Source organism: Myotis nattereri (assembly GCF_964212035.1).
Source record: "Myotis nattereri genome assembly, chromosome: 9".
Classification (NCBI taxonomy): Eukaryota; Metazoa; Chordata; class Mammalia; order Chiroptera; family Vespertilionidae; genus Myotis; species Myotis nattereri.
Window position 1 is genome coordinate 44,646,899 of NC_138084.1, and position 26,506 is coordinate 44,673,404.

At 47.6% G+C, this 26,506-nt stretch overlaps 1 protein-coding gene and 1 pseudogene across 2 annotated transcripts; both read right to left on the reverse strand.

Annotated features, from left to right (window-relative positions):
- Nucleotides 1–3,017: 3,017 nt before the first annotated feature.
- Nucleotides 3,018–3,984, reverse strand: OR2AT4 (olfactory receptor family 2 subfamily AT member 4; the record flags this gene model as incomplete). The annotated part of the gene is given in 3 exon segments (XM_081100307.1): nt 3,018–3,509; nt 3,511–3,663; nt 3,667–3,984. Coding segments are annotated over 3 exon segments (963 nt in total).
- Nucleotides 3,985–19,634: 15,650 nt separating this feature from the next.
- On the reverse strand, nt 19,635–24,540 carry LOC308525497 (ATP synthase F(0) complex subunit B1, mitochondrial-like; annotated as a pseudogene). Its single transcript has 2 exons — nt 24,472–24,540; nt 19,635–20,444 (listed from the first exon to the last, which is right to left on the reverse strand). The product of its transcript is annotated as an ATP synthase F(0) complex subunit B1, mitochondrial-like (transcript).
- Nucleotides 24,541–26,506: the final 1,966 nt, after the last annotated feature.

Below are 26,506 nucleotides of genomic sequence, written 5' to 3' on the forward strand. Positions count from 1 at the left end.
ATGTGAATGGCACCCACCTCGCATTTCAGGGTGAGGTGCCAGGGCAGGCTCCCCTGAGAAGATGATGTTTCCGGAGAAGTCCAAGTAAGATGCCAGCTGACGTAGACAAAGAGGAAGAGGGCTTTGGGAAGAGAGAAGAGTGAGTCATTGGTGAGAATGAGGACTTGGTGTGTTTGAGAAACTGAAGGAAGTTCAGAATTGCCATGAGAGAGGCAATGGTGAGATTTGCAGTCAAAGAGGTCTTTTCAGGCCACATTAGCGAGAGCCTTCCAGTTATGTGGAGGGTGGTAAGGTAACCAGATTTGTCTGTCAGAAAACCCATTCTGCCCACATATGGAATGGACGGCGGGCCCACAGGCGGAGGGACCAGTGAGGAGACCGTTGTGCTCATTCAGGAGAGAGAAGGTGGTAACATCTGCCCCAGGGTTGATGATGTGGGGATGCAGAGGAGCGGATGCCGTCTCAAGATATTGGGGAGATGAAATTACCTGCTCTCACTCAGATCTTCACAACAGTCTCCTGATACAGATGGGGAAAGGACTCCCCTAAGTGCGGCAGGTGTCAAATGCCTTTCCTCCCACCCCACTTTTTAAGGCATGCTGCTCCACGACTGTTTGTGTCCGTGTTAAACCATGTGATTGAACAACATACCTCCCTCTGGCCACAGCTTATGAGCCAGGGGTGGGCATCTGACCAGGGGCAGGCAGGCCCCTGGCTACTCAGGGGCCTGGGACCTAGGGCCTGGTGAAACGGTGTTTTAAATATATTTTGATTGTGGCAAAATATACGTCATATAAAATTTACCATTTTTAAATGTAATCTACAGGGACATTAAATCGATGCACAGTGTTGTGCAGCTATCACCACTGCCTGTTTCCAGAAGCGTTTCATCATTCCAAGTGGAAACTCCATAGACATCAAACAGGGACTCTCCCTTCCCCTCTCCACCCCCAGCTCCTGTAACTATTGTTTTCCTCTCAGTCTGTATGATTTGATTATCCCTCATGCCTCATATAAGTGGAATCATGTGATGTGTCTTTTTGCGTCTGGCTTATTTCACTTAGCATAATGTCTTCGGGTTTTATCCATGTTGTGGCATGTATCAGAATTTTAGTATTTTTTAAGCCTGAATTATATTCTATTGTATGTATATACCACATTTTGTTTATTTGTTCATCTGTTGATGGATAGTTGGTTATTGTGAATAAAGCCACTATAAACATAGGTTTACAGATATCTCTTAGGGCCCTGCTTTCAATTCTTTTGAATATATACCCAGAAGAGGAATTGATAGATCATTTGGTATTTCTATATTTATTTTGTTGGTTTTTTTTTTTTTTTTGAGGAGTCTCCGTATTGTTTTCCACAGTACCTGCACCATTTTTTCCCCAAGGGTTCCAATTTCTCCATATCCTCACCAATGCTTATTATTTTCTATTTTTTTTTATAATAGCCATCCTACTGGGTTCAAAGTGGGTATCTCATTATGGTTTTAATTTACCTGATGGCTGGTGATGTTGAGCATCTTCTCATGTTCTTATTGGACATTTGTATATCTGTTTTGTAGGAGTATCTATTCAAGTCTTTTGCCCATTTTTGGAGTTAGGTTGTTTGTTTTTTGTTGTTGTTGAGTTGTAGGAGTTCTTTATATATTCTGGATATTAATACTTTATCAGATATGTGATTTGCAAGAAAATATATTACATGTATTTTCTCCCTTTCTGTGTGTTGTCTTCTCACACTCTCTTGGTGGTATCCTTTGACGCATGAAGTTAAAACTGTTTTTTAAATTTGAAAATACAGAGGGACTTGCCAATTAGCAGATAAAGCTCCAGGTGAAAAACATTATTATTATTGTCATTGTTATTTCATATCCACTCATGGAAAATGTGACGAGGAGCCACAATAGTGTGTGGGGGTGGAACTAGCCTGGGGATCCATGTTGCTCTGATCCACTCTTCATGTGATTAATTCATTGCTCCATCTAGAAAGGGAACTGAACATGAAAGGATGTCATGAGGCTCATCCAGGAAACCAAAGCCCTGAACTGAAACGGAAATAGATACCAGAAGAGAGTTGCACAAAGCAGGGCTTTAGTGGTGACGTGAGGGTATTTTGAAGTTGTTTATTGGGTGGTAGTGGAGTAGAGAGAGAAACAATTTCTCTGCAAGCCCTTAGGTTAAATTCAGCAGGTCTTCAAGAGGAAATGAGGCATAGGGGAAGGGAACCAGGACACGGGGATGGCCACTAAGCCAGAAAGAGGAATTCGTAAGACAGTGTTTTGAGAAAGAGTAGAGGTCCTGGGCCCAGGATCCTACTGATAAGGGCAAACTTCTCTACTAAGCTCCCCATGGTCATGGATGGGGAAACTATGGTGTGGCTGGGAACCAAAAGAACCGTAATGCTTTGGTGCCCACACAGGTTTGGTAAGGGGCACCACTTGCCGAAGCATAAGCTAGAGGAAGGGCCTGCTTTTGAATGACCCCATGAGGGTCTAGAGGTAAATATCTTGTGTGACTGGTGTTGAAATATTGGTAGTGGCAGTGAATTTTTAGGCAGCAGGGATTGAAATGGTAGCAGTCAGACTTTAATCCCTGAAAGGGGTTTCTAAGGTGCTGTTCTAACAATAAGGACAAGACGGATTCATGTCTAGATGTCAACAATCCTGGGGATGTTTAGAAATACTGGAAGAAGAAATACAAGGAAAAAGACTGAATTTATTGCTGGTAAAATACTTGGAGTCTCTGAGCATCAAAATACTTTGAATTAATGGAAATGTGACCACAATTGTATTCACAATCTTGTGAAGTTGGGATTCACAGCTTAAAAATTAAACAGAAAACTCCCATCCATTTTGCTTGTGAATTAAGGAAAGAAAATTATTATTTTATTACAGCAGAGGAATACTTAAGGCCATATTTTGAGAATTATTGTTCTAACTATCTGGTTGCTTCAATTGTCAACTTTTCCCTCTATTGTTATTGGTGTTTGTGAATAGGTCAAGTTATACCTACGAATCAGGGTTTCCCAGCATTCTTTAGGCCCTTGGGACATGCCATTTTGGTGATGGCTGCTTTGACATCCTTATTCCTCAGTGTGTAGATGAGGGGGTTGAGGACAGGTGTGAGAATAGCAAACACCACATTGCCCATAATGTGGAAGTCCAGGGGCAGGTTAGCTCTATAGGCCACATAGGCTATGGCAATAGAAGAGTAGTATGTGCCAACCACCAGGAGGTGGGAGCTGCAAGTGGAGAAGGCTTTTGAACGTCCTCCTTGGGAGCTGATGCGAAGAATGGAGGCCAGAATATGGGCATAGGAGAGAAACACCAGCAGAAGGGGCAGGAAGGACACCCCCATGGCGATGCAGAAGCCCATGAGGGTCTGGCCCATGGTGTCAGAGCAGGAAGCCTGGACCACAGCCAAGTGGTCACAGAAGCAATGGTAGACCTGGGCCACAGAACTAAAAGCCATGTGGGATGTCTGCACCACTGCTGGGATGGGCAGGAGGGAGGGCCGTGAGCCAGGCACTGGCTGCTAGTGCCGCATTGGTCTGTGGGGTCATGAGGACAGGGTAGTGCAGTGGGCGGCAGATAGCCACATAGCGGTCATAGGCCATGACCACCAGGATGAAGGCTTCAGAGCAGGAGAAGCTGTGGAAGAGCTACATCTGCAGGAAGCAGGCAGGGAAGCTGAGGAGGTGGTCCCCGAGCAGAAACAGGGACAGCATCTTGGGGACGGTGGTTGTGGTGAAAAGGATGTCCAAGGCAGAGAGATTGATCAGGAAAAAGTACATGGGCTTGTGGAGGCTGGGCTCTGCCACCACAGCCACCAGGATCAGGGTGTTACCTGCAACAATGAGCAGATAGAGGAGGAGAAAGACAAAGAAGATAGAAAGGAAGAGAGATTTTGGCAGAGAGGGGATGCCTGTTAGGTAGAAGATGGTCGAGGAATCCTCTGATCCATTACAGGCTGTGGTCTGCATGATGGGTTAAGCTGGATGCCCAGTAGATGGGTAGTGAAAACGTGAGAACCAGGCACGTTATCTGGAAAACAGGATAAGCAGTGATTCTGGAATGAGAATTAAATAATGATCACTGTGAGCCCTAACCAGTTTGGCTCAGTGGATAGAGCGTCGGCCTGCAGACTCAAGGGTCCCAGGTTCGATTCCGGTCAAGGGCATGTACCTGGGTTGCGGGCACATACCCAGTAGGGAGTGTGCAAGGAGGCAGCTGATCGATGTTTCTCTCTCATCGATGTTTCTAACTCTCCATCCCTCTCCCTTCTTCTCTGTAAAAAAATCAATAAAATATATTTTAAAAAATAATAATAATGATCACTGTGTAGTTAATATAACCATATTTATTTACAGTGACTTTAAAAGAAACATGATGGGCCCTCTCTTCATCCTATCCCAGAATTCCCTGTTTTCTTTTTGAACCAAATATGGAAAAAGCACCTATGATATACAAAACCATGTGTTATATGCTGGAACATATAACACATGGTTTTGTAGTAGACACGTTGAACAGGACAGAGGTCTCCAACCTCATGGAGCTGAAGTTCTAGCAGCAGAGAAAGAAACATTAAGCAATAAACTACACAATTATTTAACTGCAATTGTGTTAAGTGTTATGGAAGAACTTCCACTGGTCCTCTTTCCACATCCCATCTGATCATTTAGGGATATCAGATCTCTTAAACCAGGCCTCTACACTTCTTTATCTTTTGGCATTTACTTTAAGTTTTAAAAAAAGGTGACATCTTTGTCACTGCGTTGCTAAGGAGGGCTGATTTCTCCAATGCTTACAGCAACATGTTGTCTTTCCACCATAGTTATTAAGCAGCGAATGGCTCCTTTCTCTCTCGTTTGCTTGGTGCTATGGTTCTGCTTGTCTCCATCTAAGCCGAGTACTCTGTATCTTGTCTCTGGGTGTGGGGCCTTTGTCATGTTACAGTGAGGGGAATGACAATGAACATGCTCTCGGTGGGAAGAGTCATTTCTGATTAGAGTCTGAACTCATAATGGGTTCTCCCGCAGTTGGGTAGCAACAGAGAATCCAAGACAATGTCTGTGTTGCTCCATTGGATTCACCTCCCTACTGGCTGCTGCAGCCCAGCAGGTGCTCCTGTTTAACCATTGAGTGCCCACTGACCAGCAGGCTTCCCAAGTCCCTGGTCAGAAGTTGTCATGTGGCCTGGGAAGGCTTGGGAGGCATGGTTGATAGGAACTGAAGATCTGCTCAAAGCCCAAGAACTCTTCCCAGAGGAATCAGAAGGGAGTGTCTTCAACCCACAGACCTGGGGGACTTGAGCTAAAGGAAGCGCTGATCCACCCCCCTCCACTTTAGACTTGTCCCTCAGACTAAGCAACTACCTCACACCCACCCCCGGCAAGTTCATGTTGACAGTGGTATGGCTGCCTCTTTGATCCTGGTGATTCCGTGAGCAGTGTCCCTGTGATTTTCCTGGAGTCACCTCTAATTTCTTTCTCTTCTCACACCTCTTATGCATAAAACCACCAATGTAAAAACTGGAAAAATCTTTATTTTTTATTTTCAAGGCCAACCACTTTCCCCTGAAGGCCAGGGACGGAGCAGGGTCTTTCTCAGTTGCCACCTGCATTGGTTGCAGAGACACCACCAGAACTCAGGTCTCTGATTCTTAGGACAGGACTCTTTCTTCTATGCCATTTTCCCCCCTGGAGAATCCAGAAGTTCAAGTTTACAGGGGAGAAAACATTAGGACCAGGGTTTTCTATTTCCCTTTCTGTTTTTCCCCCATGGATAACATGAGACAAATCTCTATTTCAGAGTTTTACCTGAGTCTGCATATGGTAAGTAGTAAGTTGGGAATAGGTACCTGACCATGCAAATCTTTGTTTGAAGTAATGATCCAGAAGTCGGCCCCCCGCCTCCAGACCTAGCAAACGAGTGAAGCTGTTTTGTCCCGAATTAAAAGGGTTATCCCTTAGTTAACCAAACCCCATCCAACAAGTTCATGACCAGGTTTTACTCACACCTGAAGGGTTACAAACTGCCCTGCCCTGGACAGTTCTGTTCTCAGAGAGGCAGTTCATGCTGACGAGTCCAGGTGAGGCAGAGTAGGGGATCTGAGGGGCAGAAACAAAGAGGGCCAAAGCCAGAGGAGTCCTAAGGGGCCATCCAGCCCAGCTCTGCCCCTCTCCCGCCTCCTCTGTCCCACTGCTTTATAGATGGAGCTAGGGGTGCTGAGACCCTGGTGGAGAGGTGGCACATGCTACGCACTGCAGGGTGGGGCTGGGCTATCCAGCAGGGAGAGCAGACATGTGCTGGGCCATCACAAGGCAGGGGCACCAAAAATACTTCCCGAAAGAATTTCACATTTGATATTTCCAAGCACCGTTCTTGTTTTATTTGAAATTACATACTGCACCTGAGTGATGCAGCCTGTGCTTAGGGCCGAAAAGATGCTGTTTCTCAGGGCACAGAACTTGCCCCAGCAGGTTCTCCGCGTCAGGAGAGTCTGTGAGCCAGTTACGGTGCTGGTGGGGACAGAGAAGGACCCAACAACCCATCACCCGAGTGTGCACGTTACGTACTTTATGTACATCATCACTTCTCATCCAGGCCTGCCGAGGTGTGGTTAGACCCCTTCAACAGATGAGGAACTGGGGATCAGAAAAGGACAGGCGATTGTCCAAGGCCATGGCTGGTGAGAGGTTGTCCTGTAGCCGACCTGCTGTAAGAGACTGAGCCCCGCCTGTCAGCGGTGAGTCCTGGCTCCTGAGCCAGTTCTGCCGCTCTCTGCTGTGACTTGGGGGCCCTGAGCCTCGGTGTTGTCATTGGTTCACTAAGGAGCTGAGAGGAAAAGCCCCCTAGTGAGCAGCTGCTGCCAGTGGGATCTTTACATTCATTATGTCACGTGGACCTTTGTGCTTAAGTGTGTGGATTTGTGAGTCAGAAAGGACTGAACTGCAATCCCAGCTCCTGCCTTCAGCTGTGTGACCTTGGGCAAGCCAGTCCCCTCTCAGCCCCTTTCCCTCATTGTGACCTGGGGTTGTTGTGAGTCTTTACAGAGAGAGTTCTGGACAAAGCTTACACCAGAACCTGGAACATGTAAGAGTGCAAAGTTTGCTAGTGTTTCCAATGGTTACTACTCTCATCAGTCTTGCTTTCCTGTGGAAAGCTCTGGCCAAGGTGATTTGAATCCCACCTGTGAGCACCCTCTCTTACCCAGACCTCCCAGAATATGTGGTCTAAGATCTCACAGCCCATGTATGCACAACCATCCTGGATCCTAGTTGCCTGCCTTTTGTGTCCACCCAATAAGTCTTCTTGATCCCTGGTTTATAGGCTCTGGCCTCCCTGCCCCTGCTTCCCCACCCCAGTTTTCTCTGCCTACCTCTGGGCACTCCATCCCTAGCTCTTCTCACCTATTAAGCCTGATCCATACTGGTGTTTCCTGTGGTGTCTATGAGCAAGGCCTTGTTGAAGGCTGAGGCATAGTCCATTCAACCCTCAGCCCCTCTTTTCAAGGAAGCCTCCTGGGGTACTTCCCTTAAGATGGTGCTCCTATGGGGCACTGCACCCACTATTCCTCAGGGATGGACTCCCTCGCATCTCCTAACGAGAAGGGCAAGGATGTCCCTAGGCTTTGCTGATAATGAGGAGAACATCTTTAACAGCCCTCAACGGCCCAGCACTTTACTCCAATGGTGTAACCTTCATTCTCATTATGTGTCTGACTGATCTCCATGGGACAATCATCTTGTCTACCTGACTTTGCCTACTCTTGATGATGTTGGAAAGCTTTTTCTACCATGGATACCCTTTGGTAAATAGTTACATGGGACTCAAGTATCTTTACAATTTGTGCCCCTTCTGAGATCTAATACCTTAACTCTTCTCCAGATTCTCTCTTTATGAATCCTCTCATCTTGTTCTTTCCAAATCCCTTCATGTTCCAGCCAAACCATTAGCCATTGCCCATAAATTTGTATAGATCCTTACTCTTTCCATTGCATCTTCTAAACCTACCAGGAAAAAAGCCAGGTACACTGCCCAAGATTCTGCTCACTGACAGGATTTACCTTCTAGTTGATAGTTCAGGCCCTTCTGAATGGGGCCTTATGCAGCAGCAGTTCACTTTTGGGTGGACTCAGCATATTTTGAAAAACTGTTTGTAAATCAGGCCTGAATTTTTTTTCTTCTTGAGGGAGTTGGTTATAGGACATTTTCCATGAGGATGCATGTTAGAGTTGATGGAAAGGTGTCAATGTAGCAAGATTGTGTGTCATGGGAGTCTAAGACAACTGCTCATGCAATTTACTTATGCCTTTGAGATCTGCTTGACCTAATATAACATTTATTATTTGCAATTGATGATGGGATATTTCTGTACATATCCAATGTTATATTTGGTTTGTTCAAATTCATATCCAATACATAAGGGACAGTTTAGGGTCCCCTAGTCATTAAATGTTCCCTGGTCAGGCATTCAATCTGCACCAGGAACTATTTTTCAAAAGGAGAATAGTTGTCTACAGAAAAAAGTACAGGTTTGCTCTAAAATTCTAGGTCGAGTGCTGTGATTCTCCTATTACTAGCACATGTCACCTCAAAAATTCAAAGAGGACTTTAAAGTTTGGCTATGACAGAATAGCTTGTTTTAACTAACCTTCCTGGTGAAAACAACTAGAAAAGCTGGACAAGATATAAAACAATTGTTTGAAGGCTTCAGAGAACAACCAAGGGCAGGTCTTGAAGAATTGCAGTCCTTGAAAGAAGGAAGGCTCATGAGGTGAGTTCCACAGGACTCCAGCTTTTTACCTGAGGGCATTTCCCAATTTGCAGGATTGGAGAATAGAGCTGAGTTAGAAAAGGGAAGTCTCCCTTGACTGAGGAGATATGGAGTTGGAATTTGGGTAATCAAAGTGACTGACGCATGAGGGGCAAAATCCTAGAGAGCAGGGTACTTACAGAGAGAAAGAATATCACAATCTGTATGCAAATTCCCTTCAAGTCCTTGACCAAGTCCTAAGGTGCATGTGTAGGGAAAGACCTGGAGAAACTAGGAGACTATAGCAGCTGGAGGCTACAAAGCTGCAGAAAGATTTGAGCAGCCACATGATGTTGGAGAGTCAGAGGTTGGAACCCAAGCCCTATCCAAGTGGATGGACCTTGGTAAGTTCCCCAGGACTTCCATTGCGACCCTGGAAATGCCAGGCTCTAGGAATAATGGCTAAACCTTAAATATAAGAACCAAATGAGAGTAGATGAGGCATCACATAGACTACAATCAAGCCACAACATGGATGATCCATTGGTAATCAGTTTGCTAGTAGAACACAACATTTCTTGGAGGAAGATAAATCATTTAGAGCTTTAAAACTTTTTCATCTTCAATGTCCAATACCCAATAAAAAAATATGAGTCAAGGTTAAAAAAAATTATATCAGACCAAATGAGGAGAAATAAAAGAGTAGAAGCAAAGACACAGATGATTGAGGTATGGCAATTAGAAGACAGGGCCCCTGAATGAACTGTGATGAATATAGTCTTCCCCTCCACCATATAGAGGAAAAGATAGACAAAATATAAGAAATGAGGAATTTCAAGAGAGAATTGGAATCTATAGAAAAGAATGAATGAACATTTCAGAACTGAAATATATAATATGTGAACTTAACTTTTTGGACGGGTACACAAAGGAAAGGATCAATAAAAGGAAGACAGATGAATAGAAAATAACCAAAGTGAATCACAGAGGAAAAAATAATTAGAAATTTAAAAGAGCACAAATGATTGTGGCACCTGTTCAAAAGATCTAACACACATGCATTTTAAGTCCCCAAAGTAGGAGAGAAAAGAATGATGCAGAAACAATTTGTACAGAATAATGTCTGAGAAATCTCCAAAACTGGTAACAAATCAACCTACAGATTTAAGAAGCTCAGCAAATCCTAAGCCAAAAAAATAAACCAACAAAAAACCATAAAGGAACCACATTGCATCATAGTCAAACTTCTAAAAACCTATGTTAAAGGGAAAAACTAAAAAATAGCCACAGAAAGTAAGAAACTTTTCTTTTAATGTAGCAACAATAGGACTGAGAGCTGTCTTTTCAATAGAAACCCTGGAAGCCAAAAGACTATGGCATAACATCATTACAGTGTTAACAGAAAAAGCCTCCTAGCCTAGAATTTTATACTCACCAAGATATCCTATTAGAATTCCAAAGTAGAGTTCATATTAAAGTCTCTCAGAAAAAATGGGAAATAGAAAAGAACATCCCCAGCTTAATAAAGGGCATATATGAAAAATCCACAGCTAGCATATTTAATGGTATAAAACTGAATGCCTTTTACTCTCAGATCAGGAGGTAGACAGCCTATCTTCTTTCACCACTTTTATTCAACATTGTGCTGGACGTCTGAGGCAGTGCAGAAAGGTAAGTAAAGAAATAAAAGGTATAAGTATCAGAAAGGAATAGATAAAAGTCGTTATTCATAAATGACATGATCATATATGTTAAAAATCCTGCCCAGATGGAGTGGATCAGTTGGTTGAGCATTGTCTTGTGCACTGAAATGTTGTCAGTTCCATTCAGGACACATACCTGGGTTGCTGGTTCAATCCCCGGTCAGGGCATGTACAGAAGGCAGCCAATCGATGTTTCTTTCTCACATTGATGTTTCCCTCTCTCTCCCACCCCAACCCCCTTCTCCTCTCTAAGTATGTTTTCGGGTGAGGATTTTTTTAAAAAAGAAGAATTTTTAAAAATCCCACAGAATCTAAATTAGTTACTGGAACATCAGCACATCTGGAAGTCAGATCAATCAAGGAAACATTAACTAGAACATGCATCCTTTTTCTTTCCAAGCTTGGATCTCAATCCTGACAGTTTCTTTGTGCCTGGAGTTTCATCGCACAACTAAGATGCCCAGGATAGTGAAGTGTCTAGTGAGCATTGGTTGAAAGGGCTGGTCCTGTCTGGTGAACCCCTGCAGGGCTGTCAAGGGCAGGAACAACACTTACAGAGAACTAGAGCCAGGATTAGCAGCTCCAGGGGCCCAGACATGGATAAGTTTCTTATAATCAGAACTATCCCATTAAGCAAAAGAGTGGCTTCAAAATTAATGAATTCCATGTAACTGGAGATATGGAAGGCCAGGTCCTATTTGAACCATAGGACGTTCAATATTTGGATAAGAGCCAAAGTAAAGACCTTTAAGCAACCTTCTAAACCTGGATCCATTTATTCTTTTTTTTTTAAGTAACATAAATGAATCACATCAATCAGATTGTAGGTTTTGGGGGACAAATTTATTCTATCTGAGAGAAATATTCTTGAGAAGAATGTAAAAAATCAAGTAGCTTCTTTATTAGTTCATGTGTCTCCTTTAAGGATTTCGGATGTGGTAGCCTAGTTCCTGCTCCCACAGTTGGAGGAACACTCTGTGTGTGGCAATGTTGATGAACCACTTACCAGACTTTGTCCGCTCTCAGCACCCGAATCTTGACTGCTGTCCTTTGGCACAAGTCCAGTCCGTCCAGATATATCTACACAGCAGTTCCTGAATGGAGCTCTTTAACTTGAGGCCTTGTGAAGACACCAGGATGACTGGTTGAGAGTGATGAAGCTAAACCCAGGAGTGAAAGAAAACTCCATGTACTTTAAGGTTCCGTTGACCCTACTTACATACCTCTGAGCCTAGGTGATTGTCAGTGGCCTCTGATAAGGACTTTCAGCTCGTGAGCTCTCAGGTGCTGGTGGGACCCTTCCTCAGGGATGGCTGCAAGAACCAGCCTGTGCAGCTCTGGATTTAGTTCCTCTTCCATGCCCCAGGCCATCCTCATCCCGCTCCTCTGAGCTGGGGTGCTGTGTCTCTTGAATCAGTGTTCTTTGTCTCTATATTCCCATTCACTTGAGGGTTCCCATTCTGGGATATGATGTGGTGGTGCTGATAGGAGGGCCTCCTCCTCCATGGAGTTCACCAGAATGCTGTCTGCTTGACACAGAACGGGTTAAGCTGCTGCCGAGTTCTCTATCTGCCTCCGGCTAAGCTGGTGCCCTGTGACCTGTGTCTGTATTCTGTCTCCTGGTCATATTTAGGGACTAACCATCCTGATCTGCCCACAACTGCCTGGTTTTAGCCCTGGAAGCCCCATGTTCTGGGAAATCACTCAGTCCCCAGCAGACCTGGGTATTGGTCACCCTGGGAGGGTAGTGGCATTGTGTGCGCCTTTGGCAGAAGGAGACATTTCCCAAATGGAGTCCAAATTGAAGGTGGATTCTCCTCCTAGTGGGAAAAAACAGACTCGAGGGACCCTCCCGCGTCACTCCATGTCTTCTCTCCTCCCGACTGCGGCAGCTCGGCAGGTGTTACTATTTAGCCATTTCGTGCCCACACCCTGGAGTGGCCCCAGCCAGAGGGCACCACAGAGAACTGAAACGTCCCAGAACCAGTGTCAGGAGAGAAGACCAAGCGCTCGGCAGTGAAGAAGTTCCCGCGCATCCTGGCAGCCCAAGACCTCCGAAGTGAGACTTTCCAGCCCAGGGAGCTGAGCTGGGGGAGTGTGACTCATTCTTTACCTTGAAGGAGCGATCAGGGCCAGGTTGTGCTGACATTCAGACCCCCGCCTCTCCGCCCCCACGTACCCTGGAGCAGTTCTACTTGGTTTTCCAAAACCACCTCCAGTTTCTCCCCTTTCTAACGTAACTCTTCTCAGGCCACAGAATATATAGAACAGTGGAAAGGGCCCTGCAGACTGTTCAGGCCCTGAACCTTTCTTCACAAATGAAGACTCAGGGTGGGGATGGTCAGTGCCCGGTTGGTCCCGGAAACCAGGCCTCCTGGCTCTGGCCTTGGACTCTGCCCACCAAGCCAGGCCACCTGGAGGGCCCAGAAACTCTGCTTTCCACCTGGGCAAAAGTTGGACCAAAGGTTTTCTTTTCTCCTCTCCATTTCTTAGGCTGATGTCAGAGACAACTATACATTTCTGGTTTTCTGAGGGCATTTTCAAACAGTTTCAGATGGACTGATTACTAAATGGAGGTTCTCTATGGAAAAAAAGAAAAAAACCCTTTTCAACAAACGACGTAAAGAAGAGATGGACTGGGCACATCTGTGTGGACAGTGGTCATGGCCGCCAGGCCCCGCGTCCGAGCAGCAATGTTGCACACCGGCTGCCCTGGGAAACCCAGCGCACAACGGACCCTCGGCAAATATTTTTAAGTAAATCAATTGAGGAATGAATGGGTTAACCCGAGCTAAACGGAACTTTCCCCCATAGTGGACTAGTCAGAAGGCATTTTTATTTCCTTTTATTTTAGCATCTAAATGGACAGAAACTGCCTTTCCCTGAGAGGTTGCTGCCTCTGCTCACTGGGCCCACGCAGCTGGTGGTGCAGGTTTTGCTGGGCAATCACAGTGTCAGAGCCAGAATGGTCCTTAACATGCAGGCAATGTCGTCCAATCCCCAGTTCCCCTATTTTTCAAATAAAAAGAGCTTGGAGAAGGGAGTGACTTGCTCAAGGTCACACCGGGAGTTGTTGGCAGAGCTGCACTAGAAGCCAGACTCCTGGCTCCTGCCCAGGGCTCCTGAGGGCCCACCGTGGGAGAGGCACTGAAGCAACCCCGTCTGGCAGCACAGATTATTCTGCGTGTTTCCCTCACCTGCCTGGGGGTTCGTTGGGGCTGGAGGTTGGCTCTGACTCCTCCCCTATAAAACCGGAGTCGCAGTGGGGCGCCTTGCTTCTCAGTGTTTCCACAGGCGGAGACGGGAGCATGGCTGTCCTGAGGTCCCAGGCCTTCCTCTCTAGCATTCCTGCAGTCAGACAATACTTGACTTTATGGAGAGCCCTGGTCCCACTTCCTTGCTGTTGCTGACAGGGTGAGGGAGGCCCAGAGAGCGGCCATGACCTGGCCAACATCACAGTTAGCAAGACAGCAGCAGAACCAGCCAGCCAGAACGCTATCATTGGGGCAGAAATATTTCAGCCCATCTCCCTTCTCTTAGAGCTCCTATGATAGTGGTGTGAGGGCCCTTAACTGCCCCCCTAAACCCTGCTCTCCCAGAGGCACTTTCTCAGTAGCTTTCATACCCAAGATCTTTGCAAGGTGGCCCAGCTCACCTGCAACCCAGGCCACTCCAGCTGCTCCCTCCTCTCCCCAAGCCAATGCAGCCTCAGTGGGGAGGACTGGACTGTGACTGAGCCAGGCCCCATTAAACCCCTAGGCTTTGCCCATCCTTAGCCTGCTGTGGCCCTGCCCATTGATATCCCTTCTCCTGGGACCCTGAGTAATGTTTTTCTGGGGATTCCCAAGTGGCTGATTAGCAGCTACCACTGGGCTTTGCTGATATTAGAACAACAAGATAAATAATCCTCCCTGGGGCACAGAACTCTGTGGTCTAGGAAGCCTTTCCCACTTGTTGAGCAGCAATTGGTATCCCCATGTGACCGATGAGGAAACCAAGGCTCCGATGTGAAAGGACTTACCCGTGTCACAGCAAGCCCAGGACAAGGCAGGATCTGGTCTCAGATTTGCTAACTCTCAGTCTAGCTCTGAGCCAACTAACCAGATAAATGAGAAAAAAATGTGAGTGGGAGAGGATTCTCGAAATAGGAAAACCCAGCTGAGAGCTGGATAGCAAGGAGAGGAACAGGGAGAAGTAATCATGATTCCGATAACTGAAGCCGCTGCCCTTTACTGAGTGCTTGCTTATGCTAATGACTGTGTCAGGTGGTCACATATTTCATGTCAGTCTATCTGAGCAGTGGTTTTTATTACTCTTGCTTTGTAGATGAGGAAACTCAGAGAGGTTAAGTAACTAAGCCTGCTTTGGTCCCTCCTCGGGGACAACAGCGAGTTGCTGTTAGAATCTTATCTCTTTCCAAGGCCTATACCTCTTAACTATCAAGGCTTAGAGAAATGTTTGAGGCAAAATAGTCAGAATTTGATAACTGCATATGGAAGCGTCCAAGGTGATGCTCCGTGTTCTGGATTGGATGACAGGAGAGACGGCGGCGATACTGACTGAGAAAACATGGTGGTGGGTGATGGGCAGTGTAGAAGGGAAGAAGACATTGAGTTTGTTTCTGGACATGTTGCATTTGAGGAGGCTGTGGGACAGCCAAGTGGGGATACCTGGCAGATATGTGTGTGTTTATGTCTGGAGCTTAGGTGAGAGCTGAGTTGCAAACAAAGACTTGGGAGGCCTATGCTCAGTGGAGCTTAGAGGGAGTGTAGCGTGAGAAGGACAGAACCTCATGCTTAAAGGAAACCAGCATGAATGAGACTGGGGCAGGACAAGAAGGGTATGCAAGAGATGCTGAGAAAAAAATGGTGGGAGGGCGTGAAGCAAAGCCAGGAGCGTATGTGCAGTAGCACGGAGGAGCTCCAAGGGGCACATGTGGCCAGTGGCAGTAAAAGCTGCTGATGTGACCAGAAGGGTGAGAAGTGATGAGTGTCCCGAGGATCCATCAAGGAAGAGGTCACTGGTGAGCAGGTCCAGTGGAAAGGTGGGTATGGAAGGTGAGGGAGTGAGTAGATAGAGTAGGTAACATTTTCAAGATGTTTGGCTGTGAGGAGAAGTAAATGGTTGTAGGGCAATGAGGGGTCAGGGAGGATTTTGTTGTGTTTTTTTTTAATATATTTTATTGATTTTTCACAGAGAGGAAAGGAGAGGGGTAGAGAGTTAGAAATATCGATGAGAGAGAAACATCGATCAGTTGCCTCCTGCACACCTCCTACTGGGGATGTGCCCGCAACCAAGGTACATGCCCTTGGCCGGAATCGAACCTGGGACCTTTCAGTCCGCAGGCCGATGCTCTATCCACTGAGCCAAACCGGCTAGGGCTTGTTGTATTTTTAAATAAAAGATATTTGAGCAGATTTCCCACCATTTGTTGATGGGAATTAACCAGCGGAAGGAATGGGAGAGGAAGGGATGGTTAACAGAGAAGAAGAGAACTTCTGAGCCCAGGATCTAGACTTCTCATGAGTCCCGTGGGAGAGAAGAAGGTAAAAAATGGGGGTTGGGGGGAGATAAAGACAAGTTTACAGATCTAGTGGCCCAGGTCAGGGACAAGTCTCACTTAAGACAGAAGAAGTGGGAGGATTTTGTGAAGATGCTGAGATTGTAGGAGAGTTTGTTCTCCACCTAACGGGAGGCTGTATGGTAAATACTCAGATCTTAGTGCCAGACTGGTGTAGATCCAAGCCTGGCATTTAGCTTCCGAAGACTCTGTTTCCTCTCCTGTAAAATGGGTTTGTTCGTTGAGTAAGTATCTCCTGAGAGCACGCTCTGTGCTAGTGTGGTGCAGGTTGAAAAAAAGCGAAGGGCACAAGCAGGTGTCATTAGCATTTCCCACTGAAATTGCACAAGCCCTGTCTCTCTCTCCTGGGACTGACCGTGGAAGGTCCATCACATTCACAGTTCAGGTCTCACCCTCCTTAGAGAATGGGGAGGTCCAGAAATGTCTCCAGGAGGAAACCCGTGTATTTCAGGAACATTTCTGAGCTCAGAACAGAAAACAACTCTGAAGGTCCCACCAGAGTGGAGACCAGCTGCCTGCCCTGCAAAGTCATCGGTGACTGTCTCTCTCCACCTCACCAGCATCACTCCTCACCCTCAGCAGCGTGAGGCTCCCACAGATGCAAGAGGCTGGAAAGGAAAGTGCCAAGGAGGAAAGGGAAGTTATAGAAACGTCCAGGGAGGGCCACACTGCCTTCCTGGCTATGGGCAAGAGGCCCACGGAGCTCTGTGGAGAGGAGTCTAGAATCAGGGACCACTGTTGGGGCATCCCACATGCTCATCACTGGCATCATCCTTCCTGCCACTAGGAGGCAGAGTGGCATCAGCTTTGGGGACCAAACACAGGGGTTCAAATCGCAGCTCCTCCATTTACCACTGGTAACTTCACTTCGACAGGTAACTTCGCTTGTCTCGGCTGCTGTCTCCCTTTGTGAATAGGGTGACAGTACCAGCAATATGGGCTGGAGTGAAGGTTACGATACTCTGGGTGAGAGTACTTTGCAAACTGTGAAGTGCTGGGAAGATTTCCGTTGCCATCACCACCATAGCCACCCCCTGGATGTCTTGCTTCCCCCCTGTGGGAAGGAGGCACTCTCAAGGCTGCCTTTTGGCTGGAGGCGGAGGAACTGGCTGATGAAAAGTCCCCTGAGAGTCTGGCCAGCCTGCACAGTGCTCGCTGACCAGGGTCATGTAGAAATCTAGGATATGATCCTGACCTTGTCTGTTTTCTTTCTGGAGGAGTCAGGAAACACCGGGGGGGTGGGGGGGGTGGGGGGTGGGGGAATTGGTGGAGACTTGGAGGTGGTCCTTGAAGGGTAAGTGCTCATTCTCTGACAAAGGGAGGAAGGGCATCTGACCAGAGGGAACTGCACATACAGCACCAGGACAGGAGTGGACATCAGCAGGGTGTCAGCTAGAGCGGAATCTAGGAGTCAGCAGCTGGGGTTCAGGCTCTTCCTGATTTGTAAACTGGGGATTATAAGGGTAGCTGGGAATTGTTAACTGAGATAATGCAATAAAATACATAGAGTAGTAAAATAGAACAGTGCTTGACATATATGAATGTTGGTCCTAATTATTGTATCCATTTTATAGTTGAGGAAACTGGGGCTTAGAAAGGTGAACTAACTGCCCAGCGCTACACAGCTAGTTGTTGGCACAGCTCAGGCCTGCGTGACTCCAAAGACTGCATTGTTTTGCTTAGGCTGAAGTGCATTCTCTTGTGGTCATTTCTGGAAGATGGTTGGTGCTTTTAACTCAAGAGACAGGAGTACCCAACTTAAAGACTCTTAGAGGAGATTCCGTGGCCCTCTAGGCTCCCTGTCTGGGCCCAGCTCTGATTCTGACAGTGAGGCAGGATAGTAAGAAGCTAGGAAAATTCTTTCGAAAGTGGAATGAGGGAAATTGAGACAAAAAAAAAAATCCAATAAAGCCCATCAATTTAAGTAATTTACAGTCAGCGAGTGAATCACAAGGGCTGCCTTTCCTAGCCAAGGACACTTAACAGCAATGATTTCCACATTCCAGACCACACAGGGGCAGGCCCACCGCCTCCCATTCCTCTTCAGTGACACTCTTTAAAGATAAAACTAACCAGAAAAACAATAAAATAAAAGATAAAACTAACCAGAGAATGACCCTGACTCCTCTCTACACTCATTTTGATGAATCAACATATTGAAGGACACACCTGAAAAACGAATATATATTCCGTTATCACCCTCCCTGGAGACCTTCCCTAGGATGCCCTTCAGAAGAGAGATAAAGCCTCAAGACACAGGACCCAGCACAGGCTCTCTCTGGAGCACACCCACGCCTTTTCTTGGGCACAAATTTTTTACTTTCTTTTCCTAAACACTAAAGATCCCCACAAGACTTTCAACCAGGGGAGCAATGGGCAGCAGCAGCTCATCCTGGGCTTACCCTCTGAACCTGTCTCCAAGGCCCCTTTTTCTCCGACTTTCCAGTGAGCTAAAAGCAGCCCCGTCTTGGCTCACTCCTGCACTGTAACTTTTACTTGTCAATGAATCCACGCAGCCAAGTGTGGCTCACTTCTTTCCTCTAACATCTCTAGAGAGTCAAAGCAGCCCACCTGGGCTCTCTCCTGTAGCTTCTATCCTAAGCCCTTTTTGTTGCACTGCCCCCAGCTTCACTAAACATACTCTCAAAATCAAATCGTGTTGTGAAATTTTTCCTGCACAAAGTGAAGAACCCACACACTACAGGCCAGCCAAGGCAGACCCCCTCCAGGCCCAGTCCCGTCTGGTAACACCACCACCATGAAGCCTGTGTGCTAGAGAGATCCACTCCTGCCCTTGCCAGAGACCAGGCCTGCTCCGTGTGGGGCATCTTAGGCCTGGGCTCTCCCCTCCCCTAGATAGACAGATCTATGTTCCATTCAGAGGACAAAAAAAAAAAAAAAAAAAAAAAAGGAGAGCAGGCATTTAAACAAAGACAGAACTACTCAGATGGTGAGAGGATTCTAGACATGAGTGCCAGGAACAGTTGGAGTGAACAAATCTAGGAATAGTGTGTGTGGAGTGGAGGGAGTAGTGTTTGGGGTGGAACATGAGAAGGAGAGAATTAAGCAAAATGCAAGCTGACAATGTTCCAAATAGCAACACTGATGAAAACAAGTTAGCTTGCTCCAGCCGCTCCCGAAAGAGTTAGAACAGAGGCAAGTTGGGGGTCTTGCAGCAGCCCCGCCTGGGCCAGACGCCAGGCAGAATTCTCCTGCCCGTGCACTTCTCCCTGGAGCATCGGTGGAGGGCCAGCCTGGCTGAGAAGCAACTGCCTACACGCACTCCGCTTCCTACCTTCCCGTCTCAGGCTCCTAGCCCCACCAGGAGAGGAAGTGACTCATCTTGCTGGGACGAAGCATGCGTCAGGCTGCCCCAGCAGCTGTCCCAAACCCCCGAGTCACAGAAACGAATCGGCCTATGGATTTCTTTTTGTTGTTGTTGTTCACTGGTCAATAGATTAGATTGTTCTAATTCTCTCACTAGATGAAACTCCAGCTTTTCATTTTCAGGTGGGGTAAACTGTAACTCCAGTAGAACGGCGATACAGAGAGATTTTGTCACACGGCCTCGTTTCCATTTAGTCACTGTTCCTAGCTGTCTCCATTGGGATAGATGTGTTTACAGAACTGGCTGGCCTGAGCCTTCTTTGCAAGCAGCTGCAGAACTGCAGTGCTCTTGGCAACTGCCCCCTTTCCTGCAGGGCCGAGGCGCTCTGCACCGCGTGCTTCTCCACCCATCGTGCCATGTGCTCTTGTTCCTTTCGACGCATCGTGTTCCGCACGGAGATATGATAATCCAGGCGATTCTTTACCTCCGTGTGAACTCTATGCAGCCGATTCCAGTAAGTAACCCTTCCAGGCCATAGCAATGTTAGGCCTCTGGATATGAAAAAGGTAATGGTGCTTTTGAACACTGCCTGCTGTGACTTCTCCAGCTCAGTTGCATCCTGGATGCTTGTGACGGAGCCTGTTTCGCCTCTTCTATAGCAGTTGGGCATTTCTTGCTCATTGAGTTTATCAGTAAATTCCCCAATCGAGGTACCATCTTTTTAAATTACGTAGACAATCAATCCTATTGTTGGTACGGCAGAGATGGTGTCTGGAGTAATCACATCTATTTCTTTGAACAGAAAATATAGGCTCAGCCAAGTTCTGAGCACATAGGGTCCTGTTACACAGGTTTTAGGAGGAAGGACCTGGAAGAATTCCTCAGGATCAGCCCCTGACAAACCTTTCCTCCATATTTAGAAAGAGGTGGCACAGGGGCAAGCCTTGGTGCCCAGTTGGAAGATCCCTGTTGCCTGCAATACCCTGGGCCGAGGACGGCAGCGTTCTTCAGAGAGGGGCTGCTGTGGTGGCCGCAGGAAGTACAGCCAGGTCAGCGAGGGTCTGCTTGGTGGTCTTGGCGGCCCAGTGATGGGCGGGACTGGCCTTTGGATTTCGTTAGATAACCCACGCGGGCTGCTTCACTTCCTTTCCAGGGCAGTTTCCTGGGTGAAAAGGGTGAAGGGATTAAGCAAAAAACAAACAAAAACGCATAGACACAGACCACAGTATGGTGATGACCAGAGGGAATGGGGGTGGAGGGGGTGGGGGGAAGTAAAAGACAGTATAGGGGGATAAATGGTGATGGAAGGAGGCTTGACTTGGGGTGGTAAACATACAATACAATATACAGATAATGCATGATAGAATTGTATACCAATTGAGACCTATATAATTCTATATAAATTCAATAAAAAAAGTTAAAAAAAAATAAAGTCTATTTTGTCTGTTAAAGATAAAGAGATAGAAAAAATTAGAGTATTAATTGTTGAGCACCTACCTACCAGGCACTGTGCCAAGCATGTCCATTTTTTAGCCCCATCCTACAGGTGAGAAAACAGAGGCATAAAGAATGAAGTCGCACAAGGATATGGAGTTTCAGTTTGGGGAGACAGAGAATTTCTGGAGAGGGATGGTGGTGATGGTTGCACAACAATGTGAATGTACTTAATGCCACTGAACTGTATACTTAAAATGTTTAAAATGATAAATTTGATGTTATGGGCATTTACCACAACAAAAATACCTACGGAGAATTAAGTAGCATAAGAAGCCAGGAGTTGCACCCTCAGGGTCCAGTCCCAAAGCCTGGTTCTTGACCACCCACTATTTCATTTCACTTGCACATGACGACACTGAACTTGCAGAAGACAGTGACAGAGGGACAAGGGCTCTCTAGATCAGGCTTAGAAAGATGGGGTTATCCTGAGGGCGGGGGTCGGGGGCAGGGACAGGGTTTTAAGCAGGGAGGAGGGTATGATTAGATTTAATGCTTGGAAAGTTTCTTCTGGCTCCCAAGAAGATGGGCTGGAAGGTAAGAGCAGAGGCGGAGAGGAGCCTGGGGCATGGCCCCGCCAGAGCTGCTGGTGGTGGGAGGAAGTGGGCTGGTTTGAGAGACATGTGAAGGGGAACAGACTGTGTGGAGGGGAGGGAGAGTGAGGAACAGGCAGTGATTGCTCTTCCGGGGCGGCTTCTGGCCTCTCCATTTCAGCCTCTTCAGACAGTAGTCCTTCCAGCCCCCTTTCCCTGGTTGTCATCTTGCAGAAAAAGCCCGAGCACAAATCTCTTCTCTGGCCCCCAGGGGGCAGTGTTGCAAAGTCTTCAGGAAGTTGGGGCTCTTGCTCCAAACTACCCGCAGCCAGGGGCATCTGCTTGCTCCCTGTCTTCTCTCCCAGCCTTCCCAGCATCCCCGTCCCCATGCCCTCTCTCCCAGGAGCTTAATTACTGATTACTGTAATCCCTCACGTCCCGAACGTGACACTTTACAAACGCCAACCTCCCACAGTCCCTCCCAAAGGCAGGGATGGAGCACAGAGACCTTTCCTCTTACTCCCCCACGCATTTCATAATAAGGAAACTGAGGACCAGGCAGGAAGCGGAACCTGACCAAGGCCAATGTGTTGGTGGCAGAGCCGAGGCTGTGTCTGGACCTTGTGAGACGGGCCACCCTGTGGCACCCACAGAACAATAGCTGCTAACAATGGCCTGCTGCTACCCAACCTGCCTGCTGGACCCAAACTTGCCCTTCAGCTCAGGGCACCTTTTCCTATGACTTATTTTCATGGGATTGTCAGTTAGGTCAGACCCACCTGGCACACATCAGATTTACTTCTCCCTTTCCTCTGCTTCCAGAATTACAAGTCATTGCCATTGCCACCATCCCCATATGAACAATAGAGTGTGTTTGCTCAGCTCTCCAGAACTTAGCAAGGACTACTCCATCCATCAGCTCATCTGAGCCTCATGGCAGCCATGGAAAGGTATTTCACAGACAAGGGCACTGAGGATCAGAAAGGGCAAGTAACCAGCCTCAGGTTACCCAGCGAGGCCTCGGGGGAGTTTACACTCTCCTGGGAGAGAGAAGCTATGCACATACCAAGTAGAACAGCGGTTCTCAACCTGTGGGTCGCGACCCTTTGGGTGTCGAATGACCCTTTCACAGGGGTCACCTAAGACCATCGGAAAACACACATATAATTACATATTGTTTTTGTGACTAATCACTATGCTTTAATTATGTTCAATTTGTAACAATGAAATTGGGGGTCACCACAACATGAGGAACTGTATTAAAGGGTCGAGGCATTAGGAAGGTTGAGAACCACTGAAGTAGAAGATAGGGCGAGATGACGGGATTTAGTGCAGTTCTGCCAGGAGGTTTCCTGTCACCTCCATTTTACAGATGGGGAAACTGAGTCTCAGATCTTCTTACAGGGTTAGGATTGAACTATCTGACAGAAAAGCTCATGCTATTTCTGGGGCATAGGGCTGCCACTTTCAGGGAGGGGTGCAGAGCTTCTAGCATGGTATGCATTCTCCCTAGGCTGGAGGGAGAGGCTGGTGGGAAGTAGAGGCAGTTGGGCAAAAGGGCTTCCTGAGGAAGAAACTCACGGAGGGGTTTAAGATGTGCAGGGCTGGCTGTGCTGAGCCAAGGTGGTGGGGCTGCGGAGCCAGGCCAGACACCCATCTGCCTGCCAACCTGAGCTTCTCCTCACAGGATTGGGAAATTTCCTGGGTTCTGACCCAAGAGGTGTGCCAGCGAAGAGGGGGAAGTCCTGAACTTTTGGCAGGATGTGGTCTGCTTCTCATCCACCACAGAGAGAAATTGAAACCTAAGGACAGACAGTCACGACATGTACAGCAGAGCCTGCCTCTCCTCAGCCCTCAGTCTCCCAATCTCAAAAAGGGAAGGGTTGAATTAAATGAACTTGAAGTTCCTTCCAGCTCTGACCTCCTGAATGTCATGCATACATCTTTGCTGTCCTTGCCTCAGATCCCAACCTCTGCTGAACGTATAACGTATACCTGACATATAGCCCTGGGCAAGTCACATGGCGTCTCTGAGTGTCGGAGTCCTCATGAGTGAAATAACTATGACTGCCTTCCTTGGACGGATTTAAAGAGCCATGCATGGGGGCACGTCTACACAGCTTGGGTTCTGACCCCCAAGCAGCACCTGAAGGTGGGGAAGGCTGAGGCTCTGGCTGAGGCTCTCACTTGTCTGCTCAGACAAGGGCTCGTTTATAGATATCCGCTCCCTGGCTGCCAGGCCAGGGGGAAGTGGGAGCAAAGGTGCTGAGCGGGCAGTTTGGAACCTTTTCAGGAAGGAGCTTCTGGGCACTCTTCCTCCTGCCCCCACCCCCATCTTCTGGGCATCCTCGCAGCGATTCTCATAACAGTTCAGAAGGTCAGCATCTTGACTTCACAATCTCCATGAAACAGAGGCGAGACCGAGACCTAGAGAGGAGAAAGGACTTGCTCAAAGTGCCACTGCAAGGCAGTGACAGGGCTGGGACCAGAACTGAGGCCTTGAGCCTGGAGCCCAGGATTCTTCCCTTGTACCCAAGCTTAGCGAGTTCTAGAAAATGAAGTCTCCTATTATGCCTGGTTTGCAAAAAACACACCAAAAAAACAACAACATATTTTCCTACATGGGTTGATGCAAAGAGGGGAAGGGCTTGGGTTCTGCAAACACACTGAGGTTTTATGAACAGCGGCAGGCTCGGCACGAGGACACGGGACTGTGCGAATGTCATGGGGCCCTGGAGGCTGCAAACTGTGCCAGGCTTTGCCAACAGCACAGGACTCAAAAAAGGCAGCAAGTTTGCAAACCGGGGAATTCGCAGGTGGTGTTGCAATCCGCACATGTCGTGGGGCTCTGTGAAGTTGCACCGGGCTCAGCAAACACCACATTGGCAAGGGGCAAAGCTGGAGTGCAAACATGTTGGTCAGACCTCAGCCTGGGCCTCCCCCAGCGGGGCCTCCCCCAGCGGGGCCTCAATGCAGGATTAGCCCAAAGCTATTTGAGGGCTTGTCAGCATAACTCCCAGAGGCCCCGGGTACCTGACCCTTGCTCCAGGTCCACAAGTGAGTTCAGGATTACTCTTGGACCAGGCTGTGTCAGCATGGGGAGGCTGAGGTGGTAAATGAAGACTGTTCCTGCGTCTTCCATGCCCCGTGGGGTGCTTTGCATTGAGGTGAACTTTATCAGGCAAGTTAGTCCTGTTGTAGGAGGGAATGGCACCATGTGTGGGGCTCAGACCAAACCTGGGTTCCGCAACCTCATTACTTGGGTTCGGGCTAGAAAAGAATTCAAAGTCCAGACACAAACTGTAAGAGAACATTTACTGGGTAAATCACAGAGATAGAGAGAGTAATTCCTAGAAGAAATGAGCTTAGCAAACAAGTTCTGAAGGTAAAAGAAGGGCCCTTGGAGCTTGGGAGTGAGGAAGCTGATGGTAACTCGCCTGGGGAGGGGGCGGGGAAAGGGCAGGGTAAAGGGAAGGAAAAGGCTCAAGCGTGCTCCCTGGAGGGAGAGTGCACTGGGTCCTCCTTCCTAAGAGTTTAAGGCTGGAGAGTTTAGGGGAGGTCCCAGCCGAAGATCTTAACACATCTCCGACCAGTAGTTGTATGACTAGCTTTACCCAGTGGCCAGATAAGTTTCTATTGAACGAGTACAAAACACGTTTTACATAAATGTTAAAGGCACGCTTTAAAAGTAAATACCCATTGCATTTTGAAGTTATTTATTACATGTTCTTACAAGCTAATATCTTTTTAAGTATGATACTTTGTAAAACACTGTGTAATATGAAGCGAGAATTCTCGTGATCCGTCCGCAATGTTAATAGAATATTCAGTAGTTTCCCAGGTGTGTCCTTTCGGGGCTGTGGTCTCCACTGATTGATCGGTCAGCGCCAGGGGAGGAGGTCATTTTTCAATGCAGCTGGTCCTGAGGGCAGCCACAGAGTAGCTGGTCTGGTCTTATTGGTTGTCTGGGCCTAAAGCAGAAATACAACTGAGGCGTAGTTTTTATCTCTAGGGAGAAAAGGTCAGGGGGTCTACACCTCATGACCAGAGATATACTGGGGGAGGAAAAGTCACCCTAGGGTGTAGGGGGTGAGGTCCCCCCTACAATTGATTGTTCACTGTTAGGCACCTGGGTCTTCCCATCCTAGTGACCTTCTTTCTGTACCTGGCCCAACATCCTTGCTCTGCTCATGTCTGTCTAACTGCCTACAGCATCCCCAGCACATATCCAGACCAATCCATGTGCATAATTTCTTCATCCCCAGAGCCAAGCAACAGGGCTTCCAGGAAGTCTAAAGGAAACTTCCTTCTCTCAACCATGCACCTTCCATTTGGAATCAGGAAAGTTGCACCTCTACTAATCTCAGTGAGGACTCATAGTTCCAACTATGGGCCAGGCCAATCTGCGATTATTTCCAACTAGAGGCCAGGTGCACAAAATCTGTGCACTTGGGGGGGGGTGTCCCTTAACCTGGCCTGCACCCTCTTACAGTCTGGGTGCAGGCCAGGTTGAGGGACACCCCGCCTCCCGCAAGTGCACAAATCAGGGGATGTCTGACTGACGGCTTTAGGCCAGCTCCCCCCGGGGAGCAGGTCTAAGCCAGCAGTCAGACATCCTTAGCGCTGAGCCTGGCTCCTGCTTTGAGCATCTGCCCCCTGGTGGTCAGTGTGCATCATAGCAACTGGTTGTTCTGCCGTTTGGTTGATTTGCACGTTAGCCTTTTATTATATAGGATACTCCTCACTTCCTCCTAACATCCTCATACAGCCACTAGGAGCCAAGTGACACTGATGATATTTCTCAATCATTACACCCTGAAAGTTAGACTCCAAACCCACATTCCTGTTTCATGCAAAGACTTTATTCCTGGAACTGAGTCAAGTTCACTTATTAGCTCAGTGACCTCTGGGCAGATCCAGAGACTCAATGCCTCATCTGTATCCTGAGGGAATAAATTCCTGGCCTACAAGTCAATAGGAGGGCCGGAGGGGGCTGCATGTGTGAAAATGCTGAGGTGGGTTAGCTTTCTCTCATGCTGCCTGGTTCTGAGCAACCTCTGCTGCTCCCTTCTCTGAGCTCCAGGACTTCAGACTTGGAAGTCCTGAAC